Raw genomic sequence first — 26,449 nt, forward strand, 5'->3', positions numbered from 1 at the left:
TATCAATATTATTACTTGCGTCCTTCACTGTCCTCCACCCTTTCCCAATTACAGTGAAATCCTTATTATTATTATTATTGTTATAGTTATCTTTGACATCATTATTGCTAACAATACTTGTTGTCTCCACTAGTTTTGTTTTTTTAATTTTAGTATTTTTTTTTTTTTTAGTATACTTGTTATATCAGTTATAAATCTATTAGATACTCCATTATTTGTATGCTTCCTCCCACACACCTATACAATGACGGACACACACACACACACACATACTAACAAGAATACATATACAGGAGTTATCAGAATTATCTTTAAATGTTAGCTATCAGTTTATATTTTTGTTTATCTAAGTGTTTTTGTACTTGGCACTTGTAATCATTGTCACATTCTTTACTTGCATAATAAAAAAAAAAATTGTGGGAACCAAGGTGATGCTATTTTCCAGGTTATTGATCTGTAAAAAAAATGTCATCCCTCCATTACTCTTTATAAATTGTTTTATAATTTAAGTTGTAAAAACCTTTTATTTTCCGTATGTATTTTAGGTCAAATATCAAATTTTTTTACAATATTGTTTAACATTGGAAGTCCTATTGTTGACTACACTACACTTCATTGGTTTTTTTAAGATCTTGTCATTATTATTATTATTATTATTGTTGACCGTAAACATGATGATGAGTTAGGCCTACATAGTTTTTACACTAATAAAATGCATATACTTTAAAGAATTTGAAAAATAAATGAGAAAAAATTTTGAGTGAATAATAAAAATGATACCTTGGGATGTTTGTGTTGATCGGTGCCGAGCCTGGTGGGCAGCACACCGACATGTAATGCCATTGTACTCTGGTCATCCCGAGTTTGAGTCCTGTCCCTCCTCTCTCTCCTAGTTCACTTCCTGTCAACTTACTGTCCCTTCCAAAATAAAGGCATAAAAATGCACAAAAAAATTAAATAAATAAAAAAAATTAGCATTTTTTTGCTTTTAACTACAAAGTTTATGATTGCAGAAAAAATATACATTTCCATTAAACATTTATGGAGCAACAGATTTTGTGTGAATATATATATATATATATATATATGATATACTGTATATAATGTCTAAGATAATACTTGTTCAAAAGAGTCACTTCAGCAAAGTTTGTACTATGTTCTGCATATTTTTATAAAATCAAATAATTTTTGTTGAATAAATATACTGTGATTAAAATGTTCATACAAAATTTAATATACAACTATTTTAAAATACAGAAACAAAATCATTTTAAAAAGTAAAGATTCTGAAAAGATTGAAGGAGATCCATAGCCTAATAATTTAATAAAGAGGCTAGTCAACACAATTGATATTTTATTATATGATATGACTTATGTTATTCTAAACATGATTATGGACACCCAACATATATGATATTTAATCCACCATCTGAATCTAACCACACTGTAAAACACAGCAGCCCAATTAAGTTATATGAATGTACTTTTTCTCTTTAACCCCATTTGTCATTTTAGGTTTTGAATATTGAACTAAAGTTTATTTGTTCTTGAAAATTAAACGTAAAGTAATTGTCTTGACTAATTCTGAGTTGATTGCATGAACATTTTAATGGTCCTGGGTCTTCCACATAAAACATATGTTTATATTTGTACATTTTGATTGACCACCTTAAATGTTAACTGAAAATAAGGTTGTGAAGAGACTCAGCAGGGGTTCAGATAAAAAATCGGCAGCTGGCAGCAGGAAGTGGTTGCCATTGACAGCCGGAAGGCAGTAACTGGCAGCCGGAAGGTAGGCGGTACCTGCCACTTGGTGGCAGCCAATCAGTATCGACCAACGTGGGCGCATCCGATCAGGTATAACTGCACCCAAATGCTTCAGTAATGGTTGCGATTGGTCAAGCGGTAAGTTCGGAAATTGGTAATCGGAGTAATTAATATGTTTTGCGTTGTAAGTTTGATTTTTATTGTTATCTTGGTGAACGGCAGTGTAACTTTGCCTACTTTGGTTTAATTGTTCAATGAAATCTAATTAGTGGTAGCAACGTAGTTTGTGTACCATGCTACATTGTGTACCTTGTTAGGGGCCTACCATTAACTTCAAATATTACGTTTAACGTGCCATTAAATATTAACGTTTGTTAACATGTTAACAGTCAATTGAATAATATAAACGAATGTTGTTTGACTGGAATTATAGAAGATAAATGTGCAACACTAACCATATATTTTTGTGTGTTTAGTCTTTCAGGAGATTGTCTGATATCCATTAACTTAAGAGTTCTTAAAAGAAGAATCCATTTTTTTTTTTTTTGCACTATTGAGGTGTGTTTTCTCTAATACTATGCATGTGCAGGTTTACCACTTGCTTTTGGAATAGATGAGGTCTGTTATGGGACAGGCAGCAGTTGTCTACACTGAACAGCTGGGGTGATGTCAAATCCTGAACACTTAAGATTAACTCCCCTCATCATTTTGTATTGTTTGCAGAGTTTGCAAATGACAGATACTGACTGTGTATTTATGTTCAGGTTTAACTTGCTGTATAATTCTGTTCCATGGGGGGGGGGGGACTGTTCTGTGTACAAGTTGAAGTTCTAAGCATGTGAATGCAAAACACTTGTTTTTTTTTTGTGTGTGTTTGTTTTTTGTTTTTAAATCTATACAAAATATAATGGAACAGTTCATAATTCCTTATAACTTTTAGGTCTAGTTTCACAGACAGGGCTTGGATTAAGCCCATAGTTAAATCTAAAACATTGAAGTAGCTTTTGTAAACGTGCGTTTAGAAAAAAAAAACATTACTGATGTGCATCTTGAGACAAAACCATGGCACTGACACTTTTTTTTTTTTTTTTTTTTTGTAATACCCAATAGTTGCCAGATGCTGTCCTGTTGGAAATTCTTCTTTATGTGATCCTGGAGGAGGGTGATGCTACATTAAGTCTGTCTTTGGTTTGTTCCAAATTCAGAAATCTGTTGTATACAGACTCCTTTCGAAAGGGGGCACAATTCAGATGGCTTGACAGTGTATTTTCTTTTATATATTTGATTAGAGGTTTAAAATGGTGCCATAACATAAAATTTCTCAGTTGCCATGTCTGAATGTTTATCTTTGTAATAATGCTGTTTTTATGCTCCTCATCTCAATATACAGGTGTAACAAAATGAAGAACAAGTCTAAGCCATGCCAGGAATTCTTCAAAATGTACACCCTGCAGACACTGCGATGAGGTTTACAACAACTGCTTACCAGGTGTGCAAATTATGCATGAAAATGTAATCACTGCTCTGTACATGATGACAAGATGCAATGGGAATAATCATTAATATGGCTGTGCATGCATGTTTACTGTTAATAAAGCAATTTAGGTATTAATGTCACCATTTTCTTATGAATAATAAAATGCAGCAGCTAGAGTTCTTACTAGAATCAGGAAGTATGACCGGATTAGCTAGTTCTGTAAACACTGCACTGGCTCCCTATCAAACATTGTATAGATATTAAAATCTTCAATTATATTAATCTGTTTCTTTCTTATTCCAAGGTCACTGCCATCATCCGGATCCAGTACGTATCCAGACCAGATGGTGGATCAGCACCTAGAGAGGACCTCTACAGCCCTGACAGACAGCAGAGACCAGGACAACTAAAGCCCCAGATACAGAGCCCCTGTAAAGACCTTGTTTTTTCTCCATTCTGTCACCGATGGAGTTTTGGTTCCTTGTCGCCTCTGGCTTGCTTCGTTGTGGTCACTTAATTTACAGCGATATCATTGACATGATTGCAAATGATTCCACAGATAGTATTTAAACTGAACCGAGCTGAAGGATGACATCACTGAATTCAATGATAAACTGCCTTTTAACTAAAAACTGAGTGTTTACTAATGTCCTTCTGCATTATTGACTGACACAATTTTCCTATTTAATACTGTAAAGTTGCTTTGCTTTGATCTGTATTATTAAAAGCACTTCAGAAATAAAGGAGGCTTGACCTGACCAGGTTGGAAGAGGAAAACGAGGAGAGATGCACATCCATCCTGGGTTTTACAGTGATTGGTGCAAGATGCTGGAGGAGTAACTCCGGATACCTCATCAGTTCTGATCTAAGAGTCTTGAAAATACCTCCGGATTGTTGTTAGTGATTCTGATTGATATTTTTGTCTGCTTGCTTACTGGATATATTTTATACTGTTTACATTGTAAAGCACTGACTTTGACAACATACCAACCCGGTTACAAATTTAACAGCTACTTTATACTATATATATATATATATATATATATATATATATATATATATATATATATATATAGTTTCTTGAAATACTACAAATATAACCGCAAAATATGAATTTAAATAAAGGTCACTGAGACTTCTCTCTTTTCAGTCATTTGTGTATATAGCCTATAATAAATATACAACATACACCTAGTAAGTGCCACTCTCATATATAAATAAATATAAATGTGTTTGTGTGCATATTTCCTTATTTCACACAAACAATGATACATGCATGGATTCATGCATAAACATTCAGCTGGAAACTAACGTTTAGCAAAATTTTATTTTTTCTTTGTTTATATTTGATCAACATTTTAAATCAAATAATATACAATACTGACCTATATACTTATTTAAAAAAGTATTAAAAATAATCATAAATGTATATAATTATTTATTTGTCTTGCTGCCACAGGCAGCCTCCAGGCGGCAAGGAAGTCGACCGGAAGTTGAAGTCGGCCGCGTGCCGCCATCTTGTAGCAGAACTTCACTTGCGTTAGCATTCCCATTGACTCCCATTCATTTTGGTGTCACTTTGATAGCGAATAACTTTACATCTGAGGCGTTTAAAGACTCCATTTGTCCATTATTTATTTCTAAAGATACACGACAATGTATAAAGGGCTCCATTACCTTCTATGTTACATTATGGCCCCATAGAAACAGTTTTTGTAAAAATAGACTAACGATTGCATCATAACCACTCGACTCTCTGTCGCATTACCGTACAGACAGGAGGAGAAGCTCACAGGCAATTAACTTAATATGGCGTACTGCGTTACATTTTAAAATACTATACAAAATAATTAATTAGAATACTTACTACTGCTCACTCACGCCAAAGAACTCCCCGCTCAAGCTCGCCGTCTCTGCAAGATTAACGATGGCAGTTTTCACACACAGCTACTAGAAGATTTACATCTGTCAGACAGGTTGCTGACGTCATCAAGCTTAGTTTGAGTCTGCGCGTCAGCGAGTTTTAGCGACAGCTGCCATCCGGTTTTATTGGCAGCCACTTCCTGCTGCCAGTGACAGCCACTTCCTGCTGACAGCTGCCGATTTGTCGCCGAACCCCCACTATGGTGTTATTTTTTAGTCAAAAGTTATGAACGTGTAAGACATGCTCACGAGCACATAATGTTATTTCACACGCGCAAAAATGAACCTTCTGCTGGCATGATAAAAGTACTCGCGCACAAATTCAACAACCGAGAGGTATACAGGTAGCTGCGAGCGAGCGCCTGGCATACTCTCATATATTAACTCTGCTTGTACAGTGGAATCCTGCTCGCGCGCAGCGGGCTTCTGCTCGCGAAGTGCTGTTTTGCTCGCGCAGTGGATTTCTGCTCGCTCAGCTGATTTCTGCTCCCTCGAGTCTACATGACTTTTGACAATTTGGGGGCGGAAACCAAGGAGGGCACTGACCCTCTTATGATTGGTCAATTTCACACAGGGACATCCTTGTACCTTGATTGACAGCTCTCATTACAGGAAGCACGGAGTTGGGTTAAGTTACCACCGAAGAAGAGTGGGAATGAATTAGAATGAGTTTTCTAATATACATAAAATGTATCTGCACGTATAAAATGCTGCGCAAATCATAGTTAAATCAATTACCATCGATGTATATATTTGCGAACGATGAAGCCTACGTTTTGTTAAGTAAGTTAACATTAACGTTACATATTTTTGAGCAACAAGTAACATAACTAGCTAGCCTATTCGTTCTGTAGCTAACGCCTTAGCCAACACTTGTGATGCTGATAGCCCAACACTCATTTTAAAACTTTTAATCTTTAAAAACTGCATCTTAGACAGCTAACGTTAGGCTAACTGAATCATAACATAATTGTTTTCACATGTAAAAGTACATTTGAAAACAATTATGTTATGATTCAGCTTCTTCGGTGGTAACTTAACCCAACTCCGTGCTTCCTGTAATGAGAGCTGTCAATAAAGGCACAAGGATGTCCCTGTGTGAAAGTGACCAATCATAAGAGGGCCAGTGCCCTCCTTGGTTTCCGCCCCCAAATTGTCAAAAGTCATGTAGACTCGAGGGAGCAGAAATCAGCTGAGCGAGCAGAAATCCACTGCGCGAGCAAAACAGCACTCCGCGAGCAGAAGCCCGCTGCGCGCGAGCAGGATTCCACTGTACAAGCAGAGTTAACATATGAGAGTATGCCAGGCGCTCTCTCGCAGCTACCTGTATACCTCTCGGTTGTTGAATTTGTGCGCGAGTACTTTTATCATGCCAGCTTAAGGTTCATTTTTGCTCGTGTGAAATAACATAATGTGCTCGTGAGCATGTCTTACACGTTCATAACTTTTGACTAAAAAATAACGCCATACACCCCTCTCAGAGACACTAATGAGGAAAATGACGGCATGCTGCACCACAGTTACTGGTCTGGTGCTGTTCCTCTCTCTTCCGCTAGAGGGTACAACACACTCTCTACCCGCTAAACGCAGAACAGACGCACACTTCCTGTGCTCGCTCGAGTCGTTGATAAACAGCGAGCACATGCTGAGCACAATTTTTGTCGTTTTGTCTCATAACAAAATGACAACAACTTTGATTTAAATAATAATTTAGTATCTTGAAATTTTGCAGTTGTCATGCCTCTGCTATTACACGCTGCACAATGAAAGACTTTACTACTCAGGTATGTACTGTATGGTGAGGATATCCTATTCGCCACAGTTAGAGCTCAGTATGCAGACATTAGTAACTATTAGTTAGTAGCTTAATTTGTAGTCGCATTACTGTGTTTATATACGTGGTGCTTTTTCGTTTTCATTATAGCTGTTTTACCTGCAAGTTTGTTGCATTATCCAGTGAGAGTTTGTATCTGCCAGTGCAAAACGGTTTCATGTTTTCATTGTGATTTCAATCATTTGTTTTGCAATAATGTTATACTTAAATGTCATGTTTGTAGTGCAGTGCACACTTCTAAGTGCACTGATTTACGCGGCTGTTTTATTTGTTCATAGGGCATTGATGGATTTTGTAACAGAGTTTACCACAGCCATGTCATGTGTGATTTTGTCAGTGTCATCATTGCATGCTGCTTATCGGCTATTCAAGGTAAACATCCATTCAGTGTCTTGAATGCAGCAACTGTTATTAAGATGCATATGCACTGTTTTGACTTTTCTTTCTCTGTTCGCAGGACCACAGAGCCTCATCAGTGGGCTTCCTCCTGATTGGCCTTTCCTCTGTCCTTTCAGTCTTTTCTCCCAATAACCAAACTATCAAATCACTCACGAACAATCTAGAATGGGCAGGTGAATCACTTGGTCCTGTTCTTGTTACTTTTGACTTCTTGTGGCTAAGTGAGGACCACATCACTGCTAGTATCCTCCTGATTGGCTCTACTTTTTTCATAATGCTCTCTGATTGGTTATCATCAGATGGGTTGGTCTTTATGTCACGCTGCCTGGCATTTTCCACCCTCTCCTGTTCGCTGACAGTGTGTGCGTTTGCTGAAAATGCAGCAGGGGCAGTAGGGAGTGTTGCTCTCAGTCTGCCTTTATTAGTTTCCCCAAGGACCAGATCTGGGTCTTTGGGTTCCCTAGTGATGCCTACAGAAGGACTTCTCAGCTGGATCCTTAAAGTCATCATGGCAGTAGGATGTTGGACCACTGGGAAGGCCCTTAATAAATACCTGTTTGATTTAAAAGGCTGGGACTGACTAAAGCAATGGTTTCTAAAGACAACAGAGAGCCACAAAATGCTACTTTTGTACTCAGATTATTATCAGTATAGTGTTACTGTTGCATATAAAGGCCTTTTCTGTCTTGATAAGCTAACATTATATTATAATGTACTACAGAAACTGTTTTATATATATATATATATATATATATATATATATATATATATATATATATATATATATTTGTAATAAAATAAGGGAGTTTGCTTATACCATTAAATCCATTACACTGACTTTGAGGTCTAGTAAAATCCGTGAGCAATGAATAAATTGTTTTAGCATCTGCAACAATGAAGTCTTTGTAAGGAAAGAATGGGACTCTGTTTAAACCAGTGTTGCCATGTCCTGTCATTATGAGCAACTTTGGTAAATGTGCATGATAAATTAACTCTTAATTGACATGTCCAGTCATATATGTGAATTTTTGTAAAATAAAGTAAATATCAAGATGTCAAAAATGCAACTTAAAGGAATAATTCACCCAAAAATGCAATTCATTTACTCACCCACACCTCTATGAATTTACATTACATTTACATTTATTCCTTTAGCAGATGCTTTTAACCAAAGTGACTTACAAATGAGGAATAAAACAAGCAATTCATCATAATCTCTTTCTCCTGCTGAACACAAAAGGAGTGATTTTGTTTAGTCACTGCAGGTTCATGTAGTTTGTTTTACTTGCAAGATCTCATCTCTGACAACACTGGTTTAAAGATGCTTAGTGTTATATGTTTGAGCAGAGGACGGGTTGATTCAAACAATGAAGCACAGAAAAGAAACATCAGTGTATGCTGTTGCAATAAATCTTTATATATATATATTTTAACCTGAATTGGCAGGTTTGGTGAACAAGTCACAAACTTGTATTATTCAAAATTAGGATTTTGCATGGACTTGATTATATGAAACATGTTGAATAAAATATTAAAACCAAACATTATTTCTTGCTCACTGGATGTGATGTTATTTTAAATATCATGCTGATGCATCTTGTAAATGAGGTGTTCGATAATCACGAAGGACACGTGGGAATCACAAGCCTAGATTTAGTGCTAGTAGTGCACTGTACATTCACTGTAGTAGTGAATGTAAAATCCTTTTAGGAAGTCTCCATTGAGATATGATTTTAAATTAGCCATTAGACTTTTATTTCTTCAATATTATGACACTTATAATAGGGAAAGGGTACGCGATGAGGATGGTCCATTACAGTCAGCATTTAGTATTCTGGAGGCCTGAGCATAAGGCAAGGCATTTTAATCATTCTGATTGATGATTATCCCTGGCACTTTGCGAACGATTGTATCAGAGAGAGCATGGTATCAATAAAGTGTTCCATCAGTTTTAAATTTATTATAGTATCAGTAACCCTCCTACCTCTGCTTCAGTTTAGTGGTGCTAGCTAAGGGAGGCACCTTTTGATTTTGCTTATGCAATTGACTGTGGAAATGCTTTTGCTTGTACTTTTTGAAAACTCCTGACCCTCAGTATTAAACTTAGAGGCAAATGATACCCTCTATGCCTTATTTTTTGCCTAGTAGAGAATTAAACGGACAAAAAAAATGTCCTAGTATCTAAGAACTGGAATGGATCACTGAACCTTGCAAGTGGGCTTATTTGTTACTTGTAAACAGCTAGCGACCACCTAGACCCAAACAGTCATCCAGATCACCCTACCAAACAAGCAGCAACCACTCTAACAACTACCTAGCAAATGCCTATAATCAACCAGAAAACCGTAGCAAACACCCAGCAACCATGTAGAATACTCTAGCAAACACCTAGACCCCAACAACCATCCAGAACAATATAGGGAAAAAATGATTACTAGACTATAGCAAACACTATAGCAACCATTAAAAACACCCTAGCAACGACATAGAATACTCTAGTAAACAACTAACCCTAGCGACCATACAGAACAATCTAACGAGTATTTAGCAACCATCTACAACACCTTATCACACACTTAACTTAACTACTGTAGCATACCTTAGCGTAATGTAACATAACTTCAATAAAAAAATAAATGGCAAGTTCTGTCATGAAACTCTAGATGACGCAAGCTGATTGGTCATTTATGATTTTAATGATAATTAAAATTAATGATATTCACAGCATTAAACTACTTGGAATAAGCTGATTGGTTCATTTTGCATACACAGCCAATAAGCTTGCTGCTTTGCATTTAAATGGCTGGTTTGCATCCACAACAGCATTTTGCAGCGCTTTCAGAGTAACTCTGAAACCCTCCACTTTCCCCTTCCCCAGCTCCATCTGTATAAATCTGCTACAGGTTATTTTCTATTATATTAGTGCAGCAGAAGTATGTCTTAAATACTCACCCTCACGGCAAATGTATTGGCAGTAGCAAGTTCCTGTACTTGCTTTGCAGCAGCAGCAGTAATCTACAAAAACAACAGCATAGCAGATCTATTCCGCCAAGACCAAATACATTTACATCGTAATTAGGGCTGCACGATTAATGAGAGAAATATAAACATGGTTTCCCCCTCTCCCTCTCTATTGAAATTGTGTTCCAGGGAGATCGCTTAAACCCGCGAACTAAGAAATATTCTGCAACAACGTGTATAAGTAGTTCAATTTCACATTCATTAAGATTCGCTCCAGTGTCCTTACTCCTCTACCCAGCCTGCATCATGCCACAATATTATATGTATTTTTATCATGACAACTCTCTGAGGATTTAGCGTGGTAATGTATATGACAGTGTTCATGTTTTTGTTCTTGGTGGAATAGACCTGCTACACTGATACTGCTGTGACAGAGCAAGAACTGGACTTGGTTCTTCCAATACATCCACGAGATGCTGCTGTGAGCATGTAAGAAATACTGCTGCTGCACATACTGTAAGGTGGTTTTGCTGAAGCATGCTGCACCTGCTACAGCAAGCATTAGCCAAGTATATGAATTTTGAGGAGTGAGCTCATTGGCTGCTGATACAAATAAAAAAAAACTTGATTATGATGTCATTATGTCAGATTGAATTTGAACTATCAGACTGCGCCATGTTGTGTTATGACAGAACTTTGGATATATGAATCATGTCAATATAAAATAAACTATTTGAGAAACAAAAAAGGGTCACTCCTTAAAAAGTTTAAAACCACTGCCCTAGCAACCATCTAGATTACCCTACCAAACACCAAGCAACCACACAGAACACCCCAGCAACCACTTGGCACATAGCGATCATGAATACAGCAGAAATTATACAAACCTGATTCCAAAAAAGTTGGGACACTGTACAAATTGTGAATAAAAACAGAATGCAATGATGTGGAAGTTTCACATTTCAATATTTTATTCAGAATACAACATAGATGACATATCAAATGTTTAAACTGAGAAAATTTATCATTTTAAGGGAAAAATAAGTTGATTTTAATATTAATTTCATGGCATCAACACATCTCAAAAAAGTAGGGACAAGGCCATGTTTACCACTGTGTGGCATCCCCTCTTCTTTTTATAACAGTCTGCAAACGTCTGGGAACGGAGGAGACAAGTTGCTTAAGTTTAGGAATAGGAATGTTGTCCCATTCTTGTCTAATACAGGCTTCTAGTTGCTTAACTGTCTTAAGTCTTCTTTGTCGCATCTTCCTCTTTATGATGCACCAAATGTTTTCTATGGGTGAAAGATCTGGACTGCAGGCTGGCCATTTCCGTACCCGGATCCTTCTTCTACACAGCCATGATGTTGTAATTGATGCAGTATGTGGTCTGGCATTGTCATGTTGGAAAATGCAAGGTCTTCCCAGAAAGAGATGATGTCTGGATGAGAGCATATGTTGTTCTAGACCTTGGATACACCTTTCAGCATTGATGGTGCCTTTCCAGATGTGTAAGCTGCCCATGCCACATGCACTCATGCAACCCCATACCATTAGAGATGCAGGCATCTGAACGGAGCGCTGATAACAACTTGGGTTGTCCTTGTCCTGTTTAGTCCGGATGATATGGCATCCCAGTTTTCCAAAAAGAACTTCAAATTTTGATTCGTCTGACCACAGAACAGTTTTCCACTTTGCCACAGTCGATTTTAAATGAGCCTTGGCCCAGAAAAAAACGCCTGCGCTTCTGGATCATGTTTAGATATGGCTTCTTTTTTGTCCTATTTGGTTGTTAAGTGATGACATAAGAAGCGCTGTTTCCTGGTCCAAGCCCAGTCAACTCGCTTCACTTGAGAATACGACCTCAGCAGCCGATTATGAGCACTGTTTATTCATATTAATAATTTAATCTAAAAGCTTTCAAACTTACAGTATACACTACAGTCTCCGTGCTCACAGCTTCCCAAACACAAATAATTTGTATATATTTTTTTTATATTTATATTTTCATTGTCTGGCTATCTGGGACTTCGGTATGGAGTTAAAGGTTAAGATTATAACTTTTTCGCTAGTATTCTATCACATTGTGAGTTTATATTAGCACCTTTTGTTGTTTTCTCGTGATAGAGCGTTTGGACACGGAAGTGCTGCGCCGTGACGTCAGACTTAACAAGCGAATAGAGTTTTAGCCGGCAACGGCGAATGGGACGGTGGATTGTGTTCACCGACAATGTTTTCTGGAAGTATTCCTGAGCCCATGTTGTGATTTCCATTACAGTATCATTCCTGTATGTAATGCAGTGCCATCTAAGATCACGGGCATCCAACATGGTTTTCCGGCCTTGACCCTTACGCACAGAGATTGTTCCAGATCCTCTGAATCTTTGGATGATATTATGCACTGTAGATGATGATAACTTCATACTCTTTGCTATTTTTCTCTGAGAAACTCCTTTCTGATATTGCTCCACGATTTTTTGCCGCAGCATTGGGGGAATTGGTGATCCTCTACCCATCTTGACTTCTGAGAGACACTCTGAGAGGCTCTTTTAATACCCAATCATGTTGCCAATTGACCTAATAAGTTGCAAGTTGGTCCTCCAGCTGTTCCTTATATGTACATTTAACTTTTCCGGCCTCTTATTTCTACCTGTCACAACTTTTTTGGAATGTGTAGCTCTCAGGAAATCCAAAATGAGCTAATATTTGGCATGACATTTCAAAATGCCTCATCTTCAACATTTGATATGTTATCTATATTCTATTGTGAATAAAATATAAGTTTATGAAATTTGTAAATTATTCCATTCCTTTTTTACTCACAATTTGTAGAGTGTCCCAACTTTTTTGGAATTGGGTTTGTATAACAACATGGTAAAACCACTCAGAACACTTTAGCAACCATGTAATAACACTCTGGCAACCTTCCAGGATACCCTACCAAATACCAAGCAACCACACAGAACACCCTAACAACAACTTGGCACATAGCAGCCATCTTGAATACAGCAGAAATCATATAACATGCTAAAAACCACCCCAGAACACTTTAGCAACCATTTAATAACAATCTGACAACCTACTACAACTAGTTGCCAAGTTTTGAACAGCAAAACACCACTCATATTTTCTTTGGAAAAGTACAAATCTTCTGTCTACAGGCAGAAAATTTCATCATCAGACTTTAAGCTCTGTGTTAATTCACAATCTTGTTGCGTTAGAAACTAAGGAAAGAAACACTTTTGGTTCTCATAATTCACCACCATAGAATCCTTTTCTATGGTTGTCACTCCCTCTCATCAATCTCCATTAGTTTCGCCCCACCACTGCAGTGCACGGCACCTCTGCGCTGATTGTACTCAAACACTGGTGAGGAGAGAGAGGAAGGGGGAGGAGAGATATGGATACTGAGAGAGGAGGAGAAGAAGGAGGGGGAAATGGAAGCCAGGAATAGCAGGTTGGACAGATGTGCCGAGTCAAGAGCTGGTGTTGCCATCCAAATCCCGGAGAACAGGCACAGAATCATCATGTAGAGCTTCAAAGCTGAAGAACGATAATGACTGCAGTTGTTAAGGATCAACCTCAAACAGATAGTAAGTCTCTGTGAAACGCTGGGAATAGCATCATTCTCTGGAGCTTGAAGACAATGGAAATGTCATCCAGACTGGATATGTTGTGGTGGATTTGCTTCTGGTGCAGCGGTTTAGTAACACTTGTCTGATTGCATTGCAGTGTGAGAAGAGCAGAGGGATGCTGTGAAGACAAAGCATCTATTTCCAGCCGCTGTCGTTGTAACAATCCACATCTCAGGAAACATGTATGCCTTCTATTCTCTGCTGGTGTACATCTTCTACACCGTTTTCAAAAAGGAGGAGGAGGCAGAACTCGAAGGGGCGTGCGGAGAATCCTCGGAGGTATGTGTGGCCACAGTGGAAAGATGCTGATAGACATGCTAATATAATTATGCATTCTCTATTGTCTGCATAAAATATGTGCAAACAAGTCTTGGAAGAAAAATCGAGATCTATTAGATTTTTTTAAATTATATTTAAGTAAAAAATAATAAAATATAAATAAATGTATAAAATAAATTGAAACATACAATAAAATAAAAGAATTTTATAAAATATTTTACAGTCAATATAAAATATAATATTATAGCCAATATAGAAACTAGAGGCAATTTCACAGAGGTGATAATTCGATAATGCATGCATGCACAGTCACATATACTATGTTTTCAGCGGTGGCTTTAACACCTTCCAATAATCACATTCATCTTCCTCTGTAACTGACAGGAGCCTGGCCATGTTTCCATGGAAACAGAGAGCAAGGGGAAGGGTAGCCACACCCCCAGGTTGGGCAAAAGAGGGTGTGCAAATCTGAGTGATTCGAGTAAGAATGTTTCTATAATGTTGTTTCTTTAAATGATGTTCTTAATACAATGAAGTGCTGCTCCATGCATGCAGCATACCACCACAATTGCCTTTTGATTTGCAGGCAGCAGTAGTGATAGCGATGGGACGCCCCTTAGTGATGACGATGATGAGGTTGATGAAGGTCATGGATTACCTGCCAAAACACCATTAACAGCTTTCCTGTCTTTCAAGCAAGAGGCAGAAAGGCGAAGAGCCACTAATTCTCCAGCAGAACCAAATGAAAAGGTGAAACCTACATTGACATATGCCACGTTTCATATTGGTGGTGGTTTGGTGAAGTTGTAGTTTGCAAGTTTTGAAAAGGCCACTAATTGTATGTATTTAATATTGACACATCTTAAAATGCAAAGTTCTGTGATTATGAATAATTCCTCATTCCTCATGCCATTGCGTTTCAAAATAAGTACATTTGATAAAATGACAGAAAAGACTTGTAAGCACTGGTCACATTTTCTGAAAGAATGTGTTGAAATCTAGTTAAAGCAGTTATCAGTTTTTGTTAAAGCAGTTTTTATTAAATTATTCAGTAAAATACTGAATGTGCATTTTCCAGGTGACAGAGTCTCCATTGCTGTCTGTGATGTCACACCTCCTAAGTTTTCTGGAGCAGTATTCCCATCTGCAACAGCTGCAGCAGCAGGCGGATCAGTACCGTCTGCAGCTGCGCAGACACCGCGTCCAGCACCGGCGGAAAATGAAGGCCCTGCGTGCCTCCTACCACCAGCGCCTCAAAGACAAGAACAGTGTGATTAACAGCCTGGAGGAAGTGATTGCTCAGCAGCAGAGCCCATCTTATGAAAATGAGGGTGAGACATTTTGAACCTAAAGAAATAACGGAATGTGTTAATAACAATGAGTTTTATATTAGATGCTACTTGATATTACCTCAATAGTGATTCATTGGGAGATGCTTAATATGTTACTAGCCCTGTTGTTTGGCCTGTCTGAAGGTATCAGACTATGTCTAGTTCACTATTATGTTCTTTGACAAAGACCCAAAAAACTTTGGACCAGATTCATGAATTTTTCAGGATTCTTATAGTTCAACGTCAGTCGCAGACAAGACGGGGACACATTCACATCATGTGGACTGTTTAAGAATTGTATTTTAATTAAATTAGAACAATGAAGAAAAAATGCCAAAAATAGCAGACTGATGGTTTTAGAAATCACGTCTGGCAGTGACCTCAGAGCTACAGAGGGCATCTGGACAGTCTCTGGTGGTCTGTTTGTCCTCAGACGTCACCAGATGTTCCTCTGTCAGCTGTTACAACAGTTTTCCTATCAGCCAGACTCACTATTAAACATTGCATGTGTTTAAAGTGCACGTCTCTTGCGCAAACGTCAGATGTACTTGTCTTTGTAGTTCAGTGGATGCACGTGATCCTTAATGCCTTTAGGATTTACTGAGCTATATTAAGCCCAGAGGTGTTTTAAAGGAGGTTCAAGATACTGGCAAAATCAGCCAACAAACTCTTGGAAATGCACAAGTATTTATGTTTTAGTGAATTTGTGGCTAAAGACCCGTTTACACCAAGAACGATAATTATAAAGATGACTATAGCACCCACACCAACACACAATAACAATGTTTATTAGTGCTGCATTAAATGCTTTAAAGTCAGGTGGTGATTCTGATTGGCTGTCAATGTTTTTGTCAAATCTTTGTTTCTAATGTTTCTTCCGACTTTTAAGTTCTGCATTATTACATCATGATAAACCCTTCACTGGCAATTATCCTCAGCTGTGACTTGAGAGGAAGCTGACAGAGAAAATATGAGTACATTTCATGGTTTTAAAATCCCTCTAAAAAAAGAATTCACCGGTTATGTGTCTAGTATTATATAATGAAATATCTAAAAAATGAGTTAATGTGTTGTTTGTAAAAACTGTATTTCGATCAAAGGAGATGTTATTATCTTACAGCAGGGCTAACTGGGCTAAGCTAAAAACCAGACAACCTTGCCAATTTTTTTATGATACCTACATGTCTGCAGACATTTAGATTTATTCATTAGTCACCTGACATACAGATATGATTCATGTTAATCAGATGGCTAAATGTCATATGGAAATGCATGTGTTTGTTGCTCCTAAGACATCAATATTTTTTATTAGCCATGTAGTAAAAATACCCATCTGCTATGCTGGCACATGTCTACAGCACTTGGCTTGTTTCTCTGAAGCTCACAGAGATGAATAAAACATTGTGAGAGCTGCTTCTCTTACAAATGTAAGTGCACTTACAAACACATTCGCAGAGCTGAACTTCACGTGCACCACTGCTAGATACTATATATATATATATATATATAAATCTGCTGTACAGTGGAAAGGAAATTCACCTTTAAACAATGAAGGTACACTTTTAAAAATGAGTGTACTTTATCGGAATCCATGAAGAACCTTTAAAGGGAAAGTTCACCCAAAAATGAAAATTCTGTCACCAGTTTCTCCAGTTGTTCAAGACCTTTATGAGTTTCTTGCTTCTTTTGAACACAAAGAAGATATTTTGAAGAATACTGGTAACCAGACAGTTGATGGTAGCCATTGACTTCCACAATATGGAAAAAAGTCAATGGCCAACACCAACTATTTTTGGTTACCAACATTCTTCAAAAATATATTTTTTGTGTTCAACAGAAGAAACTGTTGAGTAAATAAGTAGATGATGACAGAATAAGGTTCATTGCACAAAAATATCTGACAACACAAATCAGTCAGAATCAAATAGAAAGTTGTGTAATACGCAATGAGCTTTTTGTCTAAGCCTGTTCCTCCGTCACGTTTGTTCCACATCAGGTTTGCAGTGGTGTCCTTCCCACCAATCCACTCGCTCCCCCCGAGACACTGACAGCACAGATCTGACACCGCCTGCCTCAGTAATTAGTATACTGCTCAGGAAGAGACAGAATCTCTGACTCGGCATATCAATAATTAACAGCAGGAATCTAAATAAAATGTTGCAGAGCAGTTAGGCTGCCAGGCACGTTGAATGGGACTTTGAGTTCAGAACTCGGGTTGTTGAGGTTCTCTTGAGTCATAGCTTAATGCAGTTTTGCTTAACGGAGCTCTAACATTTCCTATATAAAATAACAACTAGAATACATTTGGAAATCAAATGAAAATGAATGTGATTAACAAAGATAATTTAGATAAGATACTTGGGCTTTGATTTGATATCTTGGCAAACCTGAGAACAGCTTGGACCACTCTGGAGGAGAAACATGATGTCCTTGGGCAGTTTTTCACAAAGGTTTACCAATGTCAGATCTCAAAAGGTTTTGAGGTGTTCTCCATTTACTGCAGGAAAACAGTTGTCTTTTGATGTTGTTATAAATAAGGACCTTGGGGATCTACATAAAACACATTTATCAAAAATAAAACATGGATATTTGTTCTTGTCTTTAAGCCCTTTTGGGTGTGGAGGCCTGTTTGAGTAAATAAAATTTGGAAAATCTATCAACTCAGAAATCAGTCGTTGTTCATGTAAATAAAAAAGATTATTAAAAAAATCAGTCAAAAACGTTATAATAACTAGAAAACAATATTTATTTTATAAGTGTTAAAGACAAAATATTTATCAATGCAATTATGAAGTGCTTCATAATTGCATTTTTAATTTGTCTTTTTTTTTATTACCAATTTAATGATTGAATCACTTGGTTGATTTTAAGTCAATAGGAATTATATATGTTATGATTTTTTTCTTTTGAGGTTTTGATTAATTTCTTATTTATCCTTGTTTTATTTAATATCAAATACCATTATATTGAATATCTAATTATTATTTAATTTCAAAAATTATTTAGATTGTAACTATACTTGTCATTGTTCGTTTCTTTTATCTATGTTTGTCATTGTTCTTATTTTTTATCTTTTAATTCTGTCAATTTGTTTATTATATCTCATTGATTACTGAGTAGCACAATATTTATGCACTTACATTTTACATTTAGCAGACTCTTTTATCCAAAGCAACTTACAAAGAAGGACAATTTTATACATTTTAGGGCAGGATATGGTAATACTGTAATTTCTTACCTTTTTTATTTATTTTTAAATGAAACAAATAATCACTCATTGCAACTGAGTGACTTATAAAGCCTTTTTAATATTCTTTTGGAATGCTTTTGAAGTCAGATGAATGATTTGACTTCAGTGATGATTTGGAGTACATTTAACAAGAAAATATGATTTTAGTCTACTTCAAAATTGTATGTTTAATTCAGTGTTATTTGCAGATTCTTTGTCACTTTGTTAATTTACTAGCAATTTTGAAGTGAAAATTGTTTTATATTTTTTCAGTGTACATTTGAAATTCCACTCTAAACATCTATTACGTGTGTATTTGTGTAGGTGACTGCATGCTTCCTGCAGCGTCTCCGGTTGGGCTGCATAATTTGGTTCAGTCTCTTTGCGGGCTGCAAGTAGAAAAGAGTCAGCTGAGAGGAGAGCTGCGATTGCTTCATTCCCAGCTTGAGCAGAGAGAACGAGATCGCCATACTAACGTACAGGTTTTCCTACAGCAGGTGCTCAGCATTATACTTCCCATCTATTCATACAGTCACCAATTCTATTCTTTCATCCACTCATTCAACCCAGTAAATGTATTCATACAATCAGCCATCCTTTGACAATCAGTGTTTTTAAAGGCACGTCTCTACATATTCCTGTCTGTCTACCACACCAATGATTGTTAAAGTAAATTGGGTTTCCAAAATCAAATATTAAACTAGAATATGGCGAATGCGATTTTCATGCACATCTCGTCAGTAAAGGCGCTCCTGTAATTAGTAGTACATCTCCAGATCAGGGTTGCCAGGTTTTCACAACAAAGCCTGCCCAGTTGCTCCTCAAAACTAGCCCAATCGCATTTCCAGAGGGTTCCCCGATAAAAATTTCGTCCCGGGGGTTAAAATATAAGTTTTTTGGCGGTGTTGCCTTGGTAAAATTAGCATTTTAGGGGCTAAATATCAATAATTACAGGAGCACCTTTAGTGACTAGATGTGCATGAAAATCGTCTTCGATTTTTTTGCACAGCCCTATATTAAACTCTGTTGACTACATTTTATCCATTTATCTGTTAATTCAGTTTTGCCCTCTTCACCCATTTTTCTTTCCAGACTTGCTAAGCTGACAGCATTGATTTTCTCCCTGTAGATAGAGGAGCTGAAGAGCTGTATTGAAGAAAGAGAAGAGGAGCTGTCCAAACTCAGAGTTGCATCGGTAAGCTTTTGGAAGAGTCTGTTCCAGTGCTCTGCATTTGAAACTGAGCACATTAAAAACCAGGCCAGATCAAAATCAAAACGATTCATGGCCAACAGTTTATCTGGGTTGTTTCATCAGCTACTTTTTCCAGGCCAGCTGTAACTTTTTTGGTGTGTTTTTTTTCTTTCTTTTTTCGCCAGGGAGTAACAGACTCAGAAAAACGAGTGCTTTGCTTATCAGCAGAGAACGAGAGTTTGAAACACAGCCTCACAGTGACACAGGGTCTTCTGCAGCAGCTGTCAGTCATCCCATCCCAGTCCAGCTCTGTGCTCATCAAGGTAAGACTGGCTTTAAATCTTTCTGTCTATCTGTCTATCTATCTATCTATCTATCTATCTGTTTATATGTGACAATCAACAATCAAGTAGAAAAAAACAGCAGCAATAATGACAAAACAACAAATGTTTAAAAAAAAGTCAGCAAACAGCAAACCAATAATCCTATAATAGTAACCTCATAAATTATTGATGCCGCAATGCATGACGAGAACTCCCAAATCCTTAACATTTTTCAGTATTGAAACTGAGTAGTTGGGACTCCATATTTGGGGGTATTCTATTATTAATTCTGTTGAATTATATCTTAATAGGATTTTATGTAGTTTCAAGTAATTTTTTGCAACAAAACCTGTAAACTTGAAAATATGTAGTTGCTTTTTTCAGTGTAATGAATGGAATAACAAAGTGGCTCTACAGAAGTACACTTCTTTTTTTTCTATTTTAAATAAAACACAAAATGCAGCCTGTGATGTGACATTGTACTGCAAGCCCATATATGGACATGGGACATGTTTTATACAAACTACAAGGTGCACACACTCCCTCATTTAGAATAAACAGAATTTTAAACCTTCTAATCCTCTGCACACATAAATGAGGAAATTATTAGTGTACTGTCTGACCCTGTAGGAAAACGAGAACCTGCGCAGTCGCGTTCTGCAGCTGGAGAGTTCACTGCAGCAGCGAGCGGAGCAGCTGTCACATCTGGAGCACCAGAGGGAGCAAAGCGACTGGAGAAAAGCAGAAGAGCTCAGGAGACGAGAGGAGAGCGTGAGAGAGCTGCGGCTCGAATTGGACAAAGAACGCAACAAGGAGCCTGTAGTTAAAGTAAGAAAAAATCCAAGAATATTAACTTAAAAGCCTAAAACAACACCCAACAAACTTGATAAAAATTAACTTTTATTCCCATAGTATGTTACCCAAACTGTGGAGGTAGAGTCTCCTTCAACTCTTCGCCAACTGTCCGAAGCCAGAAAACAGAATGAACAGCTTTCTGAGAAGCTAAGCAATCAGAGAGAACGATGCCGACAATTGGAGGAGAACATCCGGCATTCAGATGAAGTCAGCTGCAATTTGCAACACAAGGTTTTTCAGCTTTATCCATTTGTGTTTATAATTGTCCATACAGTATAACTGCAGCTAAAGAACTCAACAACCTCTGTTGCTGGTTTCTCAAATACAAAACTCATGAATTATACAGTGCTTGTCAGAACACTGTAGAAAACCTCAGCTCTTCTAAAAAGTAGTGGCTCCACAGATTGCTGCATATGAGAGGGAGATTGGGACATTAAGAGAGGAGCTGCTGAAGGAGATCGGACATCTTGAGGAAAAGAAAGAAGCGGCTGTAAAAGCAGCAGCTAACTGCTCTCAGGAGCATCTCCAGAGCCTGCAGGATCAGTTCACAAGTGAGTTTACTCTATTTATAATACTAATCTTATAATTCATGCCTGTTTCTTAAAGGAACACACGATACAAAAATAAAATCATCTTAAATGCAAGAATGCATTCAGCTTAGTTTATGTGTAATTTCCAGCCCTCCAGAAGCGCCTGAGTGCTCTGCCCCCCACATTACGCACCATGAAGACCGATTATGCCAGCCTTCGCACCCAGGTCCGCAACTTTTCTGACTTCTACGGAACGGCTATCAAAGAAGCCAAGAAACAGGTACTGCAAGCTTCACAAACTTGTACTAAATGTAGAACTGAGTTGATATAGTCACATTTTATTTATTGCTTTTCATTTATGAATCATTTTTTAATATTGCAACAGATTACGGCAGCTATAAATGAGATGTCAGAGGCCAACAAAGACCTTTTGGAAAAATATAGAAAGGAGGTAGCTCTCCGCAGGAAGTACCACGAGCAGCTGGTTGAGCTTAAAGGTAGGCAGTATTCACCATTCTTTCACCATATTTTAGTCTAAAATGCAAAATCAAAAACAAGTTTGTTTTTTTCTCACCAGGTAATATCCGTGTGCTGTGCCGTGTAAAGCCAGTACTGAAGGAAGATCAACATGAAGAAGGCCAAGCAGTAGTTGTAACAACAGACCCCAATAATGAATCTGCACTCACAGTTTTAAGCAAAGGAAAGGCTAAAAACTTTGAGCTGGATAAAGTTTTCCACCCTCAGGCCACTCAAGAAGAGGTAAGCATGGTAAAAGTCATATTCAAGCTCACTTTCACTAAACTGGTCATTTTCATGGGCAATATTAAAATTCTATACCATCTAAAGAACTCTTTTTGATGTGTATTTTTGTCTATTCTTGGTCTTTATCTCTCAGGTGTTCCAGGAAATTGAGCCACTCATCACATCCTGTATAGATGGATATCACGTTTGCATCTTTGCTTATGGCCAGACAGGATCTGGCAAGACCTATACTATGGAGGTAACGTATAGGGTTCTGTAACGATATACCTGTCATAACACACCGTTCCAATTTCATACTTTTGACCCAGATGATCTGTTTCCATTAATTATTCAATAAGACTGTCAGGTCTCATTAACCATCCGTGTCTGCTCAGGGAACTGTTGAGAGCCCGGGCATCAACCAACGAGCCCTGAAACACCTCTTCAATGAGATTGAGGAAAGGAAAGACATGTGGACATACACCGTTAGTGTCAGCTCGGTGGAAATTTACAACGAGGTCCTGAGGTATTGCATTTTACCTCTTTATCATGCCAAAATCTATGGTGGTTGCCGCTTGAATGTAAAATAAATTGTTGCCAATAATGTTAGAAGCATCTTAGTAAAGTGAGCTTTTAGATCATTAAATAACCTGACTTTCAATTGATGTTTATGAGGATTATTAAGGATTAGCTCACCCGAAAATGAAAATTCTATCATTAACTTCTCACATTCATGTTGTCCCAAACTCGTAAGATTTCCTTTCAACTTTATAACTCTAATAAAGATATTTTTATGGCACGTAAAAGATTTCTGTTCCTATTTCAAAACTTTGATTCTTAAATATGAATCGAGTGGTTAAATTTAAGTCATTTATTCACATTTAAACATTGATCAACACATACATAGAGCACATCAAATATGGTAAGTGAAAGCTCAACTGTACTTGCTTGACATGCAAGAAAAAAACTTCATTGGAAAAATCCTGGAGCTTTCTTTTGCAGTCTCTTTGTGTACTTTTTGATGCATCTTTGGTTGCACTAACCCTTGTATTACAATAAAACCATTAACATTTTGTCTGATTGTTAACATCAGAGATCTGCTCACTAAGGATGGAGAGAAACTTGACATCAAGATCAACCCTGATGGGACGGGTCAGCTTCATGTGCCAGGACTCAGGGTCATGGAGGTCAAAAGCTTCCAGCATATCAAGAAAGTGAGTTCATATGTCAAGATAATGTTGACTATACAAAGACCACTCTCTCGAATGATCTGTTGTTACCTTTTGCAGATTTTAGCAATAGCTCGGAAGAACAGGATTACATTTGGAACACAGATGAACCAGCATAGCTCTCGATCTCATGCCTTGCTTACTGTGACTGTGCTGGGCACAGACCTTGCCAGTGGAGCCAAAACCACAGGTCAGTCCCAACGATTATGGAACAATTTAGATCACTTGATTTGTGCGAGAATTCTCAAAGTCACGAGTTCCCCCTCTAAAAGCAGTCGCAATGCCTGAATGACCATAATCTGTGACCTCTCCCTTACAGGCAAGCTGAATCTCGTGGATTTGGCTGGTTCTGAGAGGGTGTGGAAGTCTGGGGCAGAGGGGGAGAGACTGAAGGAAGCCCAGAATATCAACCGCTCACTGCTGGCTCTTGGAGATGTGATCCAGGCCTTGAAGGCCCACCAGACTCACATACCCTTCAGGAACTCACGCCTCACCTACCTGCTGCAGGACTCACTGGGAAAAGGCAACAAAACCGCCATGGTTGTTCAGGTGCAATGATTTACCACGACTCACTAGCTAACCCTGTTAGCTTAGCTGTGCCAAACCCCTTTCAAAACGGGTTAAATGTGGGGTTTAAAAGGGCAATAATCGAGAATTGGTCGGATCACAGTGTTAAAGCGCTTCCTATATTGTAATGTCAATTTTTAAATAAAGCCAAAGAATAACAAAGCACATGTAAAAATATTTTGTTTTCTTTAGGTTTCTTCTCTTCAGAGCAATGTTGGAGAGACCTTGTGCTCGCTAAAATTTGCCGAGCGAGTGTGTAAGGTGGAGCTAGGCCCTGCTGCAAGAAAAATCGAGACGGGGGGACATATCGAAAGCAAAAATTAATGCATACCATCAACCCTCACAAGTAAACACCAGAAATGGTGTCAACTCGAGCCTTGCACTTTTCCAATCCTACTCAAGGGCTACAGTTCTGGAACCATCTCTAATGCCACATAAGTTCCAGATTCTTCCTGCTACCTAACGATGGCTTTTCTGCACCAGCTGATCTGCATGTCAAAGTCTCACCAACACCGCCAATATCTAGACAAGCTCTTTGTGTCACCATAAATTCATAATATCACAGAAAATTCTCCACAGGGAAGACTGGTGATGATATTTCAGTAAATCTTGCATATATATATAAAACCTTTGTGGATACACTACACAAGAGGCCACAGTTTCTTAATTGTGTAATGCTTTAAGTTTCTAATGATATTTACTCAAAAACCTTTAAATTGTTTGGTATAATATATAGTCTAGGAAATAATGGCCAAATTATGTTTTTTGTGTGTGTGTGTATGGTTGGTGTGATCTTCTATGATTGTTATGTGTTGAACCAGCCAATCTGTCTTTTATTAGGTTCAGAGGATGTGAGTTCAGCCAAATTGTACAAGATAAGCATTTGCTGATTTTATTTCTCTGACAGAGGTGGTGGCTTAGCATTTCAAGATCCAAGCTAATAAGGTCTCATTTTCAACCACTAGGGCCTCGTTTATAAAGTGTTCGCATGCACAGATTTGATTTTAGTGTGTGTGTGCACTTAAATCCACACCAAGATTAGTTGCGATTTATAGCCTATGCTGCATTTACACTTTGCATTAACAAGCGATCACCGTGATCCGATCAAAAAGTTCGGATCATCAGTAATTCAGAACATGGGGAGTTTAAAATGGAACGCATCATCTGACTTTTCTGGATAACTGATTGGATCAGTTTTTCCCACGCAATATTTAAACAAGTCTGTAGAGAATTGTCCGGTACAAAATCAACCTGAAGTGGTGGTAGGTTTTCTTTTGAAAAGCGTTTTCGGTCGCGGGACACACAATGCGTCCTCGACTAGCTCTGGAGCAGGACACGCTGATCGGATAACATTCCGATCCAAGGTGTCTGTGGACAACATCCGGATACAGGTCGCATGTTAATGCCAAGTGTAAACGCAGTCATATACGTCACATCTGAAAGAGAGGCGTACGTTCATTTTATGAATCGCAATCGCATGTACGCGTATTTGAGAGATGATCGTAAGATCAATTTTAGGATGCTTTCTGCGCAACATTTTATTAAGTAAGCCCCTAAAACGGTGATTCATGAACTGGCAGATTTTTTAGTTATTTGATAACACCACTCTCTGTCACTGAAGGAGGTAATAAAGTCAGTATTTGGAAAGGAAACCATTTGCGAAAGACGAGAACGAATGTATCTATACTTCACAGCATATTGTGTGCAATAGCACCTCTTAGTGGTGAGCATCTCATTTTTTGGTTTTGACCCAACTGAGAGTGACCACACAGAAAAAAATGTTACTCTTAAACATTAATATATTTTCATTATTAATTCGTAATAAACGTACCTTCATACAACATATCAATATATTTAAATGATATATGATTATTATCTTTCTACAATGTTTACGTTTAATGTGAAATGTCATTATTGGTCTTTTAGTTTTAGTCATGTTACAGAGGGAGATAAGGAATGCACTTTATTGTCAAAGACTTGTGCTGTCCATACAACTTGTCTTTTAAACAAAAATATACAGTAGGTCAATCAGTTTGTTTCTTTTAAATCATGGCAGAATTCTAGAAGAAGAAAAAAGATCTGACACTGATTTAATTAACTCTTCTTCAAGCAAAAATGTACTTGATTTTATTAAGTACTTGAAGAGACTGGTTCATGTACACACTAATCTATTCTAA

General features: G+C 37.6%; 1 protein-coding gene and 2 long non-coding RNA genes across 3 annotated transcripts; all 3 read left to right on the forward strand.

Moving 5' to 3' along the window:
- The first annotated feature begins 1,706 nt into the window (after positions 1 to 1,706).
- Positions 1,707 to 5,364, forward strand: LOC132158200 (uncharacterized). The gene is made up of 4 exons (XR_009437673.1): positions 1,707 to 1,905; positions 2,878 to 3,256; positions 3,549 to 4,725; positions 5,266 to 5,364. It is a non-coding gene; the product is annotated as an uncharacterized LOC132158200 (long non-coding RNA).
- Positions 5,365 to 6,755: 1,391 nt separating this feature from the next.
- On the forward strand, positions 6,756 to 8,124 carry LOC132157715 (uncharacterized). Its single transcript, XR_009437597.1, has 3 exons — positions 6,756 to 6,951; positions 7,280 to 7,373; positions 7,459 to 8,124. It is a non-coding gene; the product is annotated as an uncharacterized LOC132157715 (long non-coding RNA).
- Positions 8,125 to 12,769: 4,645 nt separating this feature from the next.
- si:ch211-257p13.3 (kinesin-like protein KIFC3) lies at positions 12,770 to 25,875 on the forward strand. The gene is made up of 20 exons (XM_059567527.1): positions 12,770 to 13,954; positions 14,094 to 14,275; positions 14,660 to 14,756; positions 14,862 to 15,025; positions 15,354 to 15,606; positions 19,160 to 19,332; positions 19,965 to 20,030; positions 20,213 to 20,350; positions 20,981 to 21,178; positions 21,263 to 21,436; positions 21,609 to 21,756; positions 21,885 to 22,015; positions 22,121 to 22,232; positions 22,313 to 22,494; positions 22,631 to 22,735; positions 22,872 to 23,002; positions 23,570 to 23,690; positions 23,766 to 23,895; positions 24,025 to 24,254; positions 24,465 to 25,875. Exons 2-20 carry the CDS (start codon positions 14,177 to 14,179, stop codon positions 24,594 to 24,596), a joined length of 2,784 nt encoding a protein of 927 aa, XP_059423510.1. The 5' UTR covers positions 12,770 to 13,954; positions 14,094 to 14,176; the 3' UTR covers positions 24,597 to 25,875.
- The last annotated feature ends 574 nt before the right edge of the window (positions 25,876 to 26,449 follow it).

The sequence above is a fragment of the Carassius carassius genome, chromosome 15, assembly GCF_963082965.1.
Source record: "Carassius carassius chromosome 15, fCarCar2.1, whole genome shotgun sequence".
Classification (NCBI taxonomy): Eukaryota; Metazoa; Chordata; class Actinopteri; order Cypriniformes; family Cyprinidae; genus Carassius; species Carassius carassius.

Excerpts from the sequence above, each read along its gene's own strand:
- si:ch211-257p13.3 (XM_059567527.1), top strand. The coding sequence starts at position 14,177 with ATGTATGCCTTCTATTCTCTGCTGGTGTACATCTTCTACACCGTTTTC. Across the intron at positions 21,179-21,262 it reads ACAAGGAGCCTGTAGTTAAA|TATGTTACCCAAACTGTGGA; the intron begins GTAAGAAAAAAT and ends TTATTCCCATAG. Across the intron at positions 21,757-21,884 it reads CCTGCAGGATCAGTTCACAA|CCCTCCAGAAGCGCCTGAGT; the intron begins GTGAGTTTACTC and ends TGTAATTTCCAG.